Consider the following 14617-nt stretch of genomic DNA (forward strand, 5'->3'; position numbering starts at 1 on the left):
CTGAGCTCAAGATGCCCTTAACAACATCTCACTTCAGATGTCGAGTGGCTGTTTGTTCAAATCATCCTTTGTCTCCTAATGGTATTTTAAATTTCCAATTTTGTTATGTGTTCCCAGTGGCAAGTCAAAATAAATAGAAAGGACTCATTATATCTTCTTTTTTTGGTTGCAGAATTTATTGTGTTTTCTCTCTCTCTGTAGCCATCATTTTCTCCCTTTAAATGTCATCTTCTCAACTTTCTCCTGCTGAGTTGTGTTTACAAGCGGTTATGCAAATTTAATTAGTCAGCTCACATGGGATGGCTTAACTTGTATGTTTTTTGCTCTGCACATTTTGTCATGCATCAAACCACTACTCCATTGAGCCACTTTGTACCCTTTTGAATTTTTCAGCTGTCTGTATGGAACAGCTTCTTGTTCCGAACCCAGACCGTGTTCCTCCAGTATAAGGCATCGCGAAGGGTTTACTGATCCTTATCCTCAATGGGATGTGAGATGCCTCGAAGATTTGTAATAACATGGATATACTGTGACTCCCATTGCTGATGCAGTGAAGGCATTCTATGGACAGTCAATTACATTATGTTGAATTCATAGGCACACTGCAGGCATGTACTTATTATGTTCACCCACACTTGAACTTAAGATAATGTTTAGTTGGATATTACCTGTGAATAATCTTAAAAGACAATTCCTTTACTTTATTTGTCACCAGCCATTTAGCTTGTGGAGCCAGAAATACTGTACTTATTTAATTTGAATCAATCGAAAATATTGTTGCAATGTTCCCTCCCTACCAACAGTGGCGGTATTTCGCCAGTTTGTACTCAACCAACAACTCGAAGAAGAGAAAGACACCAGGAAGTTGCCTGACAAAAATCAATTCGATCAAGTTTTAACGTATCGCTATTATATTTTTAGGAGCTCCTAAAACACGTTTAACACACAAGCAGCGTCGACTTTTGTTTTTGTCGTGTAGTACTTTAGCGTGGCCGCTGCTAAGACGTCCGAATTGGCGAACCGAGTGCTAACTGTTGGTTGGCTGCTGTGTGTACATTTTGCTCCTACTCTTCCAAATGTCGGTTAAAGATATGCCTGCTAATGTTTGAAATCTCCGTCTAAACAGGCGGTTAATGTCATTAGACTGAAAATGTCGTAATAATGACACCGAACAGCGTTTTCGCCTTTCACTCGACCACACGTTTATATATTACTCGTGTGAGCTACTTGGTTAGCCACGTCAACCGCTTCTGATTGGTGTTGGCGTCGCAACTGCTAACAGCTAACACGCCTGTCAACTGCAGGGGGTGGACGCTCCATTACTAAAAAAGCGACAAGTCAAATACTTAAATAAAGCACGGACGAACTCAACTTTGCAAGGCAAAATGCTATAGCTGGACGGACGTGGGGCTTGTGACAGAGGATGAATCGAGTCGTCTGGCTGATACCAGGATTAAACAGAAGAATGGTGAAGCTAGTTGTAACCCTCGTTTTGATTGCCTACATTGCCTGTGAGTAAAGCATTTATTTGTCTTCCAAACACGCTGGTGCAAAAATGATACGTTGTCTGTCCAACCAACCCTTTTGGAGTCCGATGTCAGCTTTGAATTAGTCACAAAGTATCAGTTGTGTTGAAAGGTGTTTTATTGATCCCACGTTTGGGACCATTAGAGTTGTCAAGATCATACAAGCGCACCTAGTGAAGTGTATGACTCATTATTAGGTACTAAAAACAAATGATTATGCAGACCCTTTTTGCAATATGTATCCAATAGATGCATGTCACTTGTTGCACGCTAACACCAACACAACCGCACTCCAGAATCATGTAACTGGTAATTGGATTTAAATGACAGTCATTGAGCAGAAGTCACATTTCCACAGCCAACGCCAGCTTCCGATAACGTCCTGCGTCTTCAACTGATGACTTCAATAATCGGTTTCAAAAAGTGGAAAGTACATTTGTTTAGCACACACCAAGTGAAATGTTTCATGTTTGGCTATGTCAGAAAGCCAAAGATACAGTTGGAAGATAACAAATTCTGTATCGGTATTTCACAAAATTAGAATATTGTGCCCAAGAACAAGACTCGTCGTGTTCTAATCTTTTCAGGGAACTCGGACAAACCACCTGCAGAGGTTTTCCTCGTGACAATCTGGGTTCTGCTCCTTTGCATTCTCCTCAGCATGCCTATTGACTCATGACAAATGATTTCTTCAGCACCTTAACTTTCTCTGTGCATTCAAGATATGCCCAGGTGCCCCTGTGCTAAATAAAACGGTCTCTTTATTTTTCTTGACATTGGCGGCTCTTTCTTCTTGACAGTACCAATTAGGTACTATCAAGAAGGAAGATAAGAGGGTCAAGTCAGGCGAATTTGTCGGCCAGTTAAATTCCATGGCTTTAAAACCATCCCAGGTAGTTCTGGCTTTGTGGGCAAGTGCCAAATGGCTGTAACAGATGATTGCTTCCCCAAGGTTCAAGATGGTGGACTTGTTAGCTGATAAAAGGTTGTCACGCAACGGAATATTGCTAAATGTGTGTTTGCATTGCAAAGGAATCCAGGCGATGCTAGTTTACTTGTTTTTCAAGTTTCACGAACAAGCAGTACGTTTTGCCAGGAGCAAAGAAGAAATGTTGACGGCAACAAACGAGTTCTGGTTAAATTTAAACTTGCACGACTACTACTTCTTGATATTTATATGCGTGTGTGTATTTGCGCGCGTGTGTACGTATGTGCATGCATGGGTGCTTACGTCCTCTTTTTTACCCAAGCAATCATTTATCCCCCCAAAAAAAACTATGAACAAGGTTGCCCGAACTTTCGCACCCTACTGTATGTATATGATTGTGTGTTTGCATTGCAAAGGAATCCAGGCGATGCTCGTCTCCACAATACTTGTTTTTCAAGTTTCATGAACAAGCAGTACGTTTTGCCAGGAGCAAAGAAGAAATGTTGACGCCAACAAACGAGTTCTGGTTAAATTTAAACTTGCCCGACTACTACTTCTTGATATTTAAAATGGCTTACCTTAATTAGAATCCCATGTTGCATTATGAAAAGAGGTAGTAGTTGTAGTCATGGCAATTATTTTGTGACTTAAGTCGTTAGTTGCCGTCTCGCATGACAACAAACAAAGGGATCGTCTTGGACAGTGTCTCCGGCACATCTACGAGTCGACCCGAGTGAGAATAAGCAGCCCACAGTAATGGATGGATCGATGATTAGCTGGTTGGGTCTTCTAATATTTTCACTTCCCTGTCTTCTCTTTCAGCTTTTTGGGTAACATACGCAAACATGAGGTAAAGATTTCAGTCCCTGTGTTAACATTCAGCCATTTTATTCGCCCACCCTCTGCTTGTGATTATGATTGTCCTACTGCTCGGTCACTGGTCTCCTTGTGCTTGATTTTCCTCATCACAGAACAATCAAACAACCTGGCGAGGTGCAGATTGAGCAGAAGATTGAAGAAGTGAGTTTCGCTTACATTTATCCCTGCTTCCATGTGACCATTTGTGTGATTACTTTTTCTCTATTCGCCACATCCTACAGTGTGCCATTTGACGACAGCATTTTTATGTGGCCGACTTTTTACCAAACAACTTTTAATCACTTTTGCATGGCTTATCACAGGATGCAGGTGCTCTCATTTTCCGACGTTATCGCGATGACCTTATGGTTTAAAGCGTCTTCGCTAAATGTAGCCGCCAAATATATCTGGTGGTCTCGTGTTCAGATAACCCGCTGCTTTGAAAATTACCCCGACGGTTAGTATTCAGCTATAAAAGACACTTTTACATAATTATTGTAATAAGAGTGTATGATAAGAATGATTTATTTTGGAGCAGAACCATGCCGTGCTGCCCCAGTGGTATCTCAGAAGATAAATTTGATAAAAAATGCACACTGCAAAAAATCGCTTTCTTGCCAAAAACAAATTGCTGCGGTACGATTTCAAAACTTCTAACTTGTTTTAGGTTTATATGTTTTCCACCAATCGTTGAGAGAGAAACCCGCTGTGTCAGATTGTGACATCTTTTGCCCAATCCAAAAACTTTCACTGGTGTGCATGTGTGTGTATTTGCGCGCGTGTGTGTGCACGTGTGTACGTATGTGCATGCATGGGTGCTTACGTCCTCTTTTTTATCCAAGCAATCATTTATCCAAAAAAAAAAAAAAACTATGAACAAGGTTGCCCAAACTTTCGCACCCCACTGTATGTATATGATTGAACTCTGACTGTGATTACATATTAGTCAAATGTGCTCTGATTGCATTGCACTCCTTTCATTTAAGGCTTTGACTCCACTCCGTGAACAGATACATGATTTGGAGCAGAGGTTTGTACTTTGTTTTTCCTTCATTTATTTATTTGTTTTGCATACCACACAGTTGTAGTTATACTACGTGTAAACAATAGTAGTACTAGTAGGTCGTTCAGCCCCAAATTTTCAAATGAAAATGACTGAAACATTGAAAATACACGTATGGCGGATGGTGATATTAATGCACAATGATTTGTCTAGAGCAGGCCCCGCACTGTTTTGCACGGGTGAGGCCGGTGCTATTGTAACTTTTTCAGTTGGCCGGATTTGGCGGCATCCTTTTTTGGTATTTGCTGATGTATAGCCATCTGAAAAAGGTGAAAATGAGTTTTAATCTTTGCACACCCCATTTTCTTTTGGCTTTTAGTTTCCATTTTGAGCATTTTTGAGAACGTTTTCAATATCTCGAGTCTTGACTGGCAGCATAGAAACAGTCAAAGTTTGAAGCTAAGTAAAACGACAGCCGCAGCTTCGCGCTGAAAAGCCACCTCGCATCGCCTTCATTCAATCCGCAAGCATGAAGGTTTTTTATGTGATCGAATTAAGAAAATGCTGTTTGTTTCAGTGCCTCAGGGGCCTGAGTTTATGGTGGCACAAGCGCTTCGTGGGTGTTCTTTGCACGAAATATTTATCACAGGGTTTTTATTTTAGTGTTGCATAGTACTATCCCCCCCCCTGTAGATGCTTAACGTAACAAAGTCTTTTTTGTATCATCCCAGCTTTTCTGAAAAGTACCCACCCGTCAAATTTCTGTCAGAGAAGGATCGCAAGAGGATTCTGGTATGTAAAATGCAGTTGTGCTGGGGCATGCAGTTACTTTTTTATTTGGGGGTGGGATTCTGCTGGTTTTGCTTTGGTTTGTCTTCAGAAAATGATCACAGCTGGACAGAAAAACCCTGTTTTAGTGCATATGCACGCACCTGCTTGCATCTTTTATTTACAAAGAGGCTTGTCATATTTCCGTTTTGTCCAACTTTGTGATTTATAGTGAAAATCTATTCTTTTTCTAGATTACTGGTGGTGCGGGTTTCGTGGGGTCCCACCTCACTGACAAGCTAATGATGGATGGCCATGAAGTGACTGTAGTGGACAATTTCTTTACTGGGAGAAAAAGGAATGTGGAGCACTGGCTTGGCCATGAAAACTTTGAGCTCATCAATCATGATGTGGTGGAGCCACTCTACATTGAGGGTAAGGGGATGACAAACGGTAATTGAATTCCCCCCCCCCCCCCCCCCCCCCCCAGCCCCACACTTTGCACCTTGTGATCAGAGCAACCCTGGATGTTTAGATTTGCTGTGAGCCAACGGGAACAGACTATATGACAAAAATTTAAATCTGGTTGAACGTTCCACCTATAATCCACTACCTGGATTATTACCTGGACATCGATCGCATAACAAAAGCAGCTTTTGTCGTCCACCTCGATGGCATACACCTGACCATTTTATGTGCAGCGCAATGGTTCCATCACATCCACACGTGGCTACTGTAGCAGCATCCTCTTTGGCTCGCCCGCCAAATGTCTCAGTAAACCTCAGTATAACCAGAACTCAGCTTCACGCGTACAAACTACAAGCACAACACGTAAGTAACACTTCTTGTCTTGGCAGTGGATCAGATCTACCACCTGGCCTCTCCAGCCTCTCCCCCCAATTACATGTACAACCCCATCAAAACCATCAAGACCAACACCATCGGTACTCTCAACATGCTTGGTGAGTACACTGGTTGTATGACTACAGCGTTGTTCTCAAATGACATTTCTTCGCCTCTCTTAAAGTTCAATTTTGGGGGGGGAATGTGTTTGATAAATTAGCATGGCCAAAATGAACTATTGTTTGTCAGGCCGTGTTTGGTTTTGCATGGAATATATTTGCTGATTGTGCAGCCTTACTAGAAGTTTCCACTCTCTGCAGTTTGCATGCATTGACGATTAATTAAGTTTATAGCTTCTTTGAGGCTTGTATCCAAAGTTGTTCTATCTCTTAGGTTTGGCCAAACGAGTGGGCGCCAGACTTCTCTTGGCTTCTACCTCGGAGGTTTATGGAGGTAAGAAACCCTTTCAATGATTGCTTCACTTTATTATTAAGTAGTCGCAACCAAACCAATCATTATTATCATAATTTTAATAACAAGTTTTATTCTAGAGTCCCAATTTGCCCCCCGCACACATACACAAAAAGAAATAAGAGTCTTACGTTTTTAGAGGAGCCAGGGTATCGAGAAGATTGTAATTAGAGCGTGAGCACAGGTCATCAGGGGTGCATGAATTGTTAATGGTGTGGGCGACTCGCAATACCAGAAGTCATAGTGGAGTCGAGTAAGTCAGTGGGCGAGAATATTACAGAAATGTAATACACTCATTGCTATGCTGGCACGACACTAAGGTTCTACTCAGGCTGTTTCATCATCATTATCACAATCGTCACATTTTTCCACTTTAATGAAAAAGCAAGACACATTTGTGGATGTAATCCTGTCGATGCTCACTGAGCTGAAGTCACAGGCTTTGCTTAGGCCACAAAGACCGTTTCAACCCGTTTCTAGGCCTGTTGGCCATTCACCATAAGTTTCTACTGTATGATGATTGATGAAGTTTTATTAGCTTGACATGTCTGAAATGGTTTTGGTCCAGATCCTGAAGTCCACCCCCAAAATGAAGAGTATTGGGGCCACGTAAACCCCATCGGTCCTCGAGCGTGCTACGACGAAGGGAAACGTGTTGCCGAGACCATGTGTTACGCCTACATGAAGCAGGTATCATGGTGACACTCACTATGCAATTAAACAAAAAAATAATCTTTGCCAATCAAATTGTCAATGCGAACACGAAATGGACCAGATATGTCACCGTGTATCTTTCCTTTTATTATTGAACATCTGAACCACAATGGAGCGGTAGATTGACAGGTAGATGGAATGGAATGTAGTTCCACAACGTAAGTGTACAAATACGCAAAGCCGCCTGTCTTAACGATATGCGGTGAAGTGCCTGGCAATGCTCCCTTCTGCGTGCGTGTGCAAGAGAAACACGGCTTCGCACGTCGTGTTGTGCTAAAGGACTTTACCCCAGTGAGAAGGATCTGGATCCCTTCAGCATGAGCGCGCAGACATTGAGTGGAAGTCGTGCGATACTACGATTCTTTTCAATAAATATGAAGAGCACACTTTGTTGATTGATCCAATTCTCACTCGCGTTCTGCCGTCAGGGTGTGTTCAATGACCACTCGCACAGTAAGAAATCTCAAGAAGTACATCTGAGCCAAAAAGCAACGGCGAGTATGTCCGGAACTAGGAGCCTATTAAGTGTGAATACTGCCTCAGTGTATGGAGCAGGACGGATTGTGTGATTTCAAAACTTCTCCGGAACAAAGAGCTGAGGCTTTGTTGTAGTTCCACAAATCATGCCTCCATGACTGATTTGAATATTTTCAAGAACAGTTTCCATGTGTCATCATATTCCGGGAACATGAGCATAATACAGTTTAACCTAACAAGGAGGGCGCAAATTGTTCCAGCAATGAATTATTTTCTAAATGATTTTTCCACACAGATTAGATTTGATTGATGCCAGCCTTTAATAGTCTGATGTGATTGACTTCTGTTGCATTTGCTTCCGGCAAGTGATATTTATTTATCGGCTTCAGCCTCTGCTCTTTACTCGGCTGCGATATTTTTTTCCCCCCCCACTCATTGGGTTAATTCTTGGAAATATCCTGCATTCGATAATCAACTGTCAGTCACAGACGCGCAGGGACGAGACTATCGTGTTGTCCATCTATTGCCTAGTCATGTAACCAAAGCTATTGGCATTTACACTTGGTGCCTCTAGTTATGTAATTGGTAGCACGAAAAAACAATTCAATGTTTAGTCAGGAGGGAATGTAAAGCTTTGAGTAATTGCAGTTGGTGCAATAACTGACCAGGATTCTACCTTTGGCCACAATGCCACGCAGGGTTTGAGTAAAGTAAATAATAATAAGACATTGGAATTATAAAGATGTACCTTATTTTCCGCACCATAAGGCGCTTCGGGGTAAACGGCGCAGACTCAATTGCGGGCTCTATTTTCTATTCAATCCACACATAGGGCGCATGCATGCCATGACTTACTGTAAACAAAAAATAAATGTCAGCAAAGTGTAAACAATCGCGTTTCTCAGTTAATCAGTTAATTCTAGTAGCAAATATGTCTTTACTTGAATGGTAGGTAAAAACACAAGAAACCTGTATCTTGTTGGAACCTCTGAGGCTCCATTCCTAGGTGCTCCCCAACGTCTGATTTGGCCTTGCTTCAAAATGCAGTTCCCGGTAATTGGGCTGAAGAAGTCTCGACGTGGACACGATCAAGTTTTCAGTCAAGCAACACATGAATTCCATGTGGGAGTAATTAACGCTGCGTGGATTCTAAAATGGATCTCGTTCACTCACATCATTTCAACTCCTTTCACACACAAACGCACACTTGACAAACTGTGCACGCGTGTATGGCTTTGGTGTAGTGTACGAATGCAAAATCACTCAACTTCTATGACCTTTTCAGCACTTTGTCCTCATTGTGTCGGCCCGCTGAATACATTTGGTTGCCAGTCTACAAAATCCCCATTAGCGGAAAGCGTTCCGGATGATTTTCATGTTTTTATTCATGTTGCTCAGCCTCCAGTGTCCATATTGAACCTCAGAGAGAGCGTTGATGCATCACATCCACCTGCCAAGGCCAAAGATTTTCGAAAAGAAAGTACGCGGTCTCGTTTGTTTGAGCGTGCGCATAATATTGCCCTCCGTAGCAAACGGCACCAATGAAATTCATACAGATGGTTATATCGGTACGAGAAACAACTTCATTGACACATTTGCTTCATTTTCTACGTTTTCAGGAAGGAGTGGAGGTCCGAGTGGCGAGAATCTTCAACACGTTTGGCTCTCGAATGCACATGAACGATGGGAGAGTTGTGAGTAATTTCATCCTGCAGGCTCTCCAGGGAGAACAACTCACGGTAAGAGTCCCCATCAAACAATCTTTTTTTTTTTTTTTTTTGTATCCCATGGGTGAAACAGTCTTGTGAAAAAGTATTTGCCGCTTGTCAAAGTCGCCAACTCTTGGGAGTCATTTAATTATTCTTATCTACATTTGTTGGATGAGTGGGGAGTGGGGAATTGCCAATAAAGAGGTTCAGAAGGGGGAAAACACAAATAATCTATTGCTTCATTTTTGTTATGATGCCAACTTGTATGTACTACTCCAGAATGGTAGGAAAAGTGTTTCAGATAGAGTGCAATTAATTGCAAGATCCCTCTTGGCCATGAAAATAAAAAATAAATCCCTCCATCCAAGAGGGTCAGTTGTTATGAAGACCTCAGGGCACCCAACGAAGTCTAGCAACCGGCATGACTGTGAAAATTGCTGAGGTCTTAAAGGGTCAGCACTGCAAATATTGACCAATGTAATGTAATTGTCAATAAAAATCCTTTGCCTTGACATTTTTCTGTAGTATAACATAAGAACATTTAATGAAGAAGAAAAAAAGGTTGAAGCAGCAGCACTTAAAATCAATACTTGTGTCATTCTCCAAACTTTTGGCCATGCCTGTACATTAGATTCCTTGCCAGCAGAGGAACATGACCATGACCTTTGAGAAGTTGAGCTACATCTATTCAGAAGACATTTGGGTCATTATCAACACGGCATTGAATTTGGAGTTGAGGACTTTTAAGAGACATTTTCCTCATCTTCTTTCAAAATAAATAGACAAAACAACGCATTCAGCCCACGTATTGATTTTGTGGACGGTTCCAAATTGCGTACTGCAGTCTCAGTTGAATATCTGTGACGTTATGTTCTTGACTAAAAGGAACATTCCTGTGTTCATACATGAAATCATTTCTTATCACTGGACTGGACATGACTACAAACAGAACTGTCTGGCAGCAGCAGGACACAATGTTTTCTCCTAGATTAAGCGACTGTGCAATGCAATTACATCTGGGAACCTGATCAAGGCAACTTAACCAACTGATGTGCATGTAATTGAATACATTTCGTGGCACTGATGTATTGCCTCATGCTAATGAATCTCCTCCTGTTGTGCAGGTTTATGGCACTGGTTCCCAAACAAGAGCCTTTCAGTATGTAAGGTAAGCAGAAACATTCTGATTGATCTAAATCTTGTTCCGTAGATCCACTGGGCTGAGTCTAAATATTTGTCATTTCCACTTTTTCAAAGTTGCCATCATTAAGGATTCCTCTTGCATTCAGTACTCTGTGAATATTCAGACTCATTAAGGCTCTATTGATGTTGATTCAATTTTGTGGCGTGCTGGCTTTAACTGGCTTCCATTTCATTTGTGATAAGTAAATGAAAGGTGCACAGCTATGAACAGAGAAAACCCGATTTCCCTTTGACCGAGTCATTAGATGGTTTGATCAGTCTGGTGAGACGTGATCAGAGAGTAGAAGCTTTGACGTCTCATGTGACTGTGGAAATGAACCACGGTCCATGAAAGTTGGAAGCTACGAATGGTGCATGGATTTGGCATCATACTTGTGACTTTCATTTTTTCCCCCCCCCTTTATTCATAACCTTCATGACGTTTGAAGCCAGTGAACTAGTTTCTGCAGCGGCACAGCAGTGTGTTGCCACGTGTAGCAATAAATCACTCTTAGTCAAGTCAGATTGTACCGTACCCCGTTATCACACAAGAGTCTGAAAGGGACTTCACAAGCCCACAGCTGCAGAGATCACAACACCGGTGCAAAAAAATTATGCATGGGTAGGCAAATTTAAAATATCACTCATTCAAATGGTGCCATTTCTTGGTCACGCTCTGCGTCCATTGAGTCTTAATTTGAACGAATTCCAGATCACACTTTGTCCATTCCCATACACAAAGTACATGGATTGAAATGTACAACCCCCTGGAGCAAATGTTCCTAAATGTCAAAAATATTAGAGAACACGATTTATTGATCCTGCTAACCCCTCACGCTTCGCTTTGACTCCCGCTCACCACTTGTGCGCATGCTCTTCAATGCCAATCAATCACTCTCCAACCGTGCCACTATGTCCACCTGCAGTGGCCTCTTTCAATTTTCCTGCTCTCCCAACTGGATGGTGTTTGTGCGATAAAGCTATCAGCGACATGCTGACTCACAGCCTGCACCGTTACGGCAGCAACAGCAATAAACTGGATGTCCGAGGATGCCGAAACACTTTGCAAAGTACGACACTGTTTGGGGAGGTTTGGCTTTGACTTAGCATGAAGAGCTTTCTTCAGGGGATACTCGATGCCATTTGTCGAGCTTCTCAACCACAAGAAAATGTAACGCTAGAGGTGCATGATCGCTCCAAATGTTTAAGCGCTCTTTCCAACGGAATGTTTCTAGAAGTAGCAGATTTTTAGCATTGGAATGAGTCTCTTCGTATACCATTTGTTGTGGGTGTTTAACGATTGCGTCGCAAAAAAAGCCATCTTGTGATTAGGTGTGTGATTACGCTGAGGTCCGTTTTATCTCGGAAACTGTTTCCTGAGTTTTGGTGGCATTCCAAAATGTTCAACCTCATGCACATTTGAATAACAAAATAAAACACATTGTAATTGAATGTGTTTTCTTTTTTTTTATTCCGCCCAAGGTCACCTTCAAAATTCTTGCTGGTGTTCTAATGAGCAACATGGATAGAAGTAGTGGCTCAGTAGTGCTGACTCTGCCCTGTTTGGCCTGACCTTTGCACATTTTATTACTTTGTGAGCTCAAATTGGAGAAATGTGTCGCTGTATACGGAAGGTTCTGTTCAAATAATGAAGCAGGGAATGTGAGGCCCCGCTATAGAATTAACATGAATGGAGCCTTTTGTAAATTCATTTGTATGTGTGTTTGGAATTCCAGCGACCTGGTTAACGGCCTGGTGTTGTTGATGAACAGTAACATCAGCAGTCCGGTCAATCTGGTGAGTTGCTCTTCGTAATCCATTACATTTGTGCACCTTTTTCCACACTAACCTCAACTCTCAACCACCAAAAGCAAATAAAAAAACAAAAATGTTTTTAAATCTACAGGGCAACCCTGAGGAACACACCATACTGGAGTTTGCTCAACTCATCAAAAGTCTAGTCGGTAAGGGTGTCTAATCGACCCAGATAAGTTGTCATTGTGCAATCTCTTCAGCCCTGCTGTTTCAGTGCAGGTCTGGACAACCGTCCTTCTCTTGTAACGCCATTCACTTGTTGTCTGGCTCCTCACCTTTACACCCTCCTCCTCCAAATTACCATGCTCCCTGTGCAGAAAAGGATAGTCTATCAAGGTTTAATCGAAGTCATTTTACTAGTTATACCAAACTCATTCAGGCGACGCAAAGGCATGGTGGTCAGATTCACATTTGAGCAGCTCTATAAAAGAACAGTAAGCCAAACAACACAGTGCCTGAGAAAGCCACCTCAATCATCAACTCTTCCTCACTCTCCCTTTGTGGAAGTGAGCCTCTAATGGCTTGCGAAGATGTCAATGTGCATTGAAGCGTCAAAGTCAGTTGCCCTTTTTGACAGCCAACGCCATTGTCCCCGTGTGACGTTCAGCTTCTTGAAGAAAAGTGGAGACTTTTGATCCCGTCCATCACCACTGGATGAAATGCTTCGCATTCAGACAGAGTGCTTTCTCACACTCCTTGCCCACAACAGACTCGAATCCACTGATTTTTATTCATGGATGGGTTGCCGTCTGTTCTACAGGCGTGCAATCAGCGACCCTACGAATCGTCTTCAGTACTCGCTCGCAAAAATGTCCGTGTGAGGGGAAAGCTGATGACTCTCGATTCCCTATTTTGTGAATTGTGATGACTAAGGAACAAAAGGAAATTCCTACCTGTGTTTTGAGGAAAATAACACCAACCATGATCTTAAGCACCTTCTAGCTCATTCCTTCTTTTTTTTTTTTAAGTTAAGGACTTTTCCGTCAAAAAATAATTCCAGGACCATGTGTGTGTGAGAGCTTGTTGAGATTGTCTGAGCATACCACAACGGAGTATGATCAAAACTGTTGAATTTCTCCCTTTATGTGCTTTTTGCAATATAGTAGGTGGTGTAGGTATTTTTCAAGCCCATTTTGTCCTCTCCCACAGCGAGCAAAAGTCACATTCAGTTCCTCCCTGAGGCCCAGGATGACCCACAGAGGCGGAAGCCCGACATCCAAAAAGCCAAGATGATGCTGGGCTGGGAACCAGTGGTACGATCCCCTGTAACCTTTGTCAATTTGCGGCGCATTTTTGGATCTATTAGTCTTAGGATTTCATTTTTAGCCGGAATGGTGGTTGCGTGTTGACAGGTGCCGCTGGAGGAGGGTCTGAAGAAAACAATCCAGTACTTCAGCAGAGAACTCGAGCACCAGGCCAACAACCAGTACATCCCTAAACCCAAAGCGGCCCGTATGAAGAAAGGCCGACCCAGACACATTTGAGCAGGACCTGCGTTCCTTTCTGAAGCGTGTGCAGAGGTGCATTCCTGGATATTTATTGCGAGAAGACTTTTGATTGTTGCCTTGAGAAGGAGTTGCAAGTTGCACTGTGAGGCCCGCCTCGCCTGAGCTTTTTAGGTTGGACAAGCCAGTTATTTAAAACACAGCCTCCTGCATCTTTGGTTTTCATTTGTCTATACTTTTTTCTGTGTCGATTTGTGCTTAAGCTATATAAAACGCTCAGTGCTTTTAGTGCTTCTTTTTTCTGTTTTTCTTTTTAAATTTATAAAAGACAATTCATTCTCTTGTGAAAAGATTGTTACTGCGACACTGTGCTTCACTTTGCGAAACATTGTGCGTCGGGATGTGCATTATTCATATCAGGTGGCGATGGGTATTTTAATTAAATATTTACAACAACTCACGGCGGTACGAGAACACGTGGCACAATCATGTTCTTAAATTTCTCTGACCGCTGAACTTTTTGTTTTACATGGGCTTTACGTAAGACCTTTTTCACAGGCTGCATATTCGTATTGAAGCATAATGATATGCATAAACACAACTTAATGCAAAATGCATGAGAGCGTTCCTTCATCCGCTTGTATTCCCATGCCAGTGAATTAGATGGGAAGTTTAGAGCTTGACATTTTACAAAACAAAATAAAATTTAAAAAAAAAAAGTCCCACTTTGTAGGAAAAAAGTTATTTTTTGGGGGGTGCTTTTGGTTCCTTCACTGTGGCTGGCGGCAGATACGTTTTTTTTTTTTTTTAAGACTTTCTCTTCACTCAATGTCTCCCAAAATTTCAATGTGGCCGATTTTAAAACAGAAGTGACAGAA

General features: G+C 42.0%; 1 protein-coding gene across 2 annotated transcripts; it reads left to right on the forward strand.

The window, feature by feature from the left end:
* Positions 1-825: 825 nt before the first annotated feature.
* uxs1 (UDP-glucuronate decarboxylase 1) lies at positions 826-14352 on the forward strand. 2 transcript variants are annotated; one of them, XM_061286841.1, is made up of 15 exons: positions 827-1511; positions 3277-3304; positions 3426-3474; positions 4299-4342; positions 5047-5107; positions 5338-5518; positions 5941-6045; positions 6320-6379; positions 6966-7087; positions 9208-9327; positions 10422-10465; positions 12216-12276; positions 12386-12443; positions 13444-13547; positions 13647-14352. In XM_061286841.1, exons 1-15 carry the CDS (start codon positions 1424-1426, stop codon positions 13776-13778), a joined length of 1257 nt encoding a protein of 418 aa, XP_061142825.1. In that variant the 5' UTR covers positions 827-1423; the 3' UTR covers positions 13779-14352. The 2 variants fall into 2 exon arrangements, with proteins under 2 accessions (XP_061142826.1, XP_061142825.1); XM_061286842.1 differs by lacking the exon at positions 6320-6379 and having other exon boundaries at positions 826-1511.
* The last annotated feature ends 265 nt before the right edge of the window (positions 14353-14617 follow it).

The sequence above is a fragment of the Syngnathus typhle genome, linkage group LG9 (assembly GCF_033458585.1).
Source record: "Syngnathus typhle isolate RoL2023-S1 ecotype Sweden linkage group LG9, RoL_Styp_1.0, whole genome shotgun sequence".
Classification (NCBI taxonomy): domain Eukaryota; kingdom Metazoa; phylum Chordata; class Actinopteri; order Syngnathiformes; family Syngnathidae; genus Syngnathus; species Syngnathus typhle.

What these genes read in the sequence shown, in the direction of transcription:
- uxs1 (XM_061286841.1), top strand. Translation starts at nt 1,424, where the DNA reads ATGAATCGAGTCGTCTGGCTGATACCAGGATTAAACAGAAGAATGGTG. An exon ending in TTGAGCAGAAGATTGAAGAA is followed by an intron (nt 3,475 to 4,298) that starts GTGAGTTTCGCT and finishes CTTTCATTTAAG; the next exon opens with GCTTTGACTCCACTCCGTGA. An exon ending in TACCTCGGAGGTTTATGGAG is followed by an intron (nt 6,380 to 6,965) that starts GTAAGAAACCCT and finishes GTTTTGGTCCAG; the next exon opens with ATCCTGAAGTCCACCCCCAA.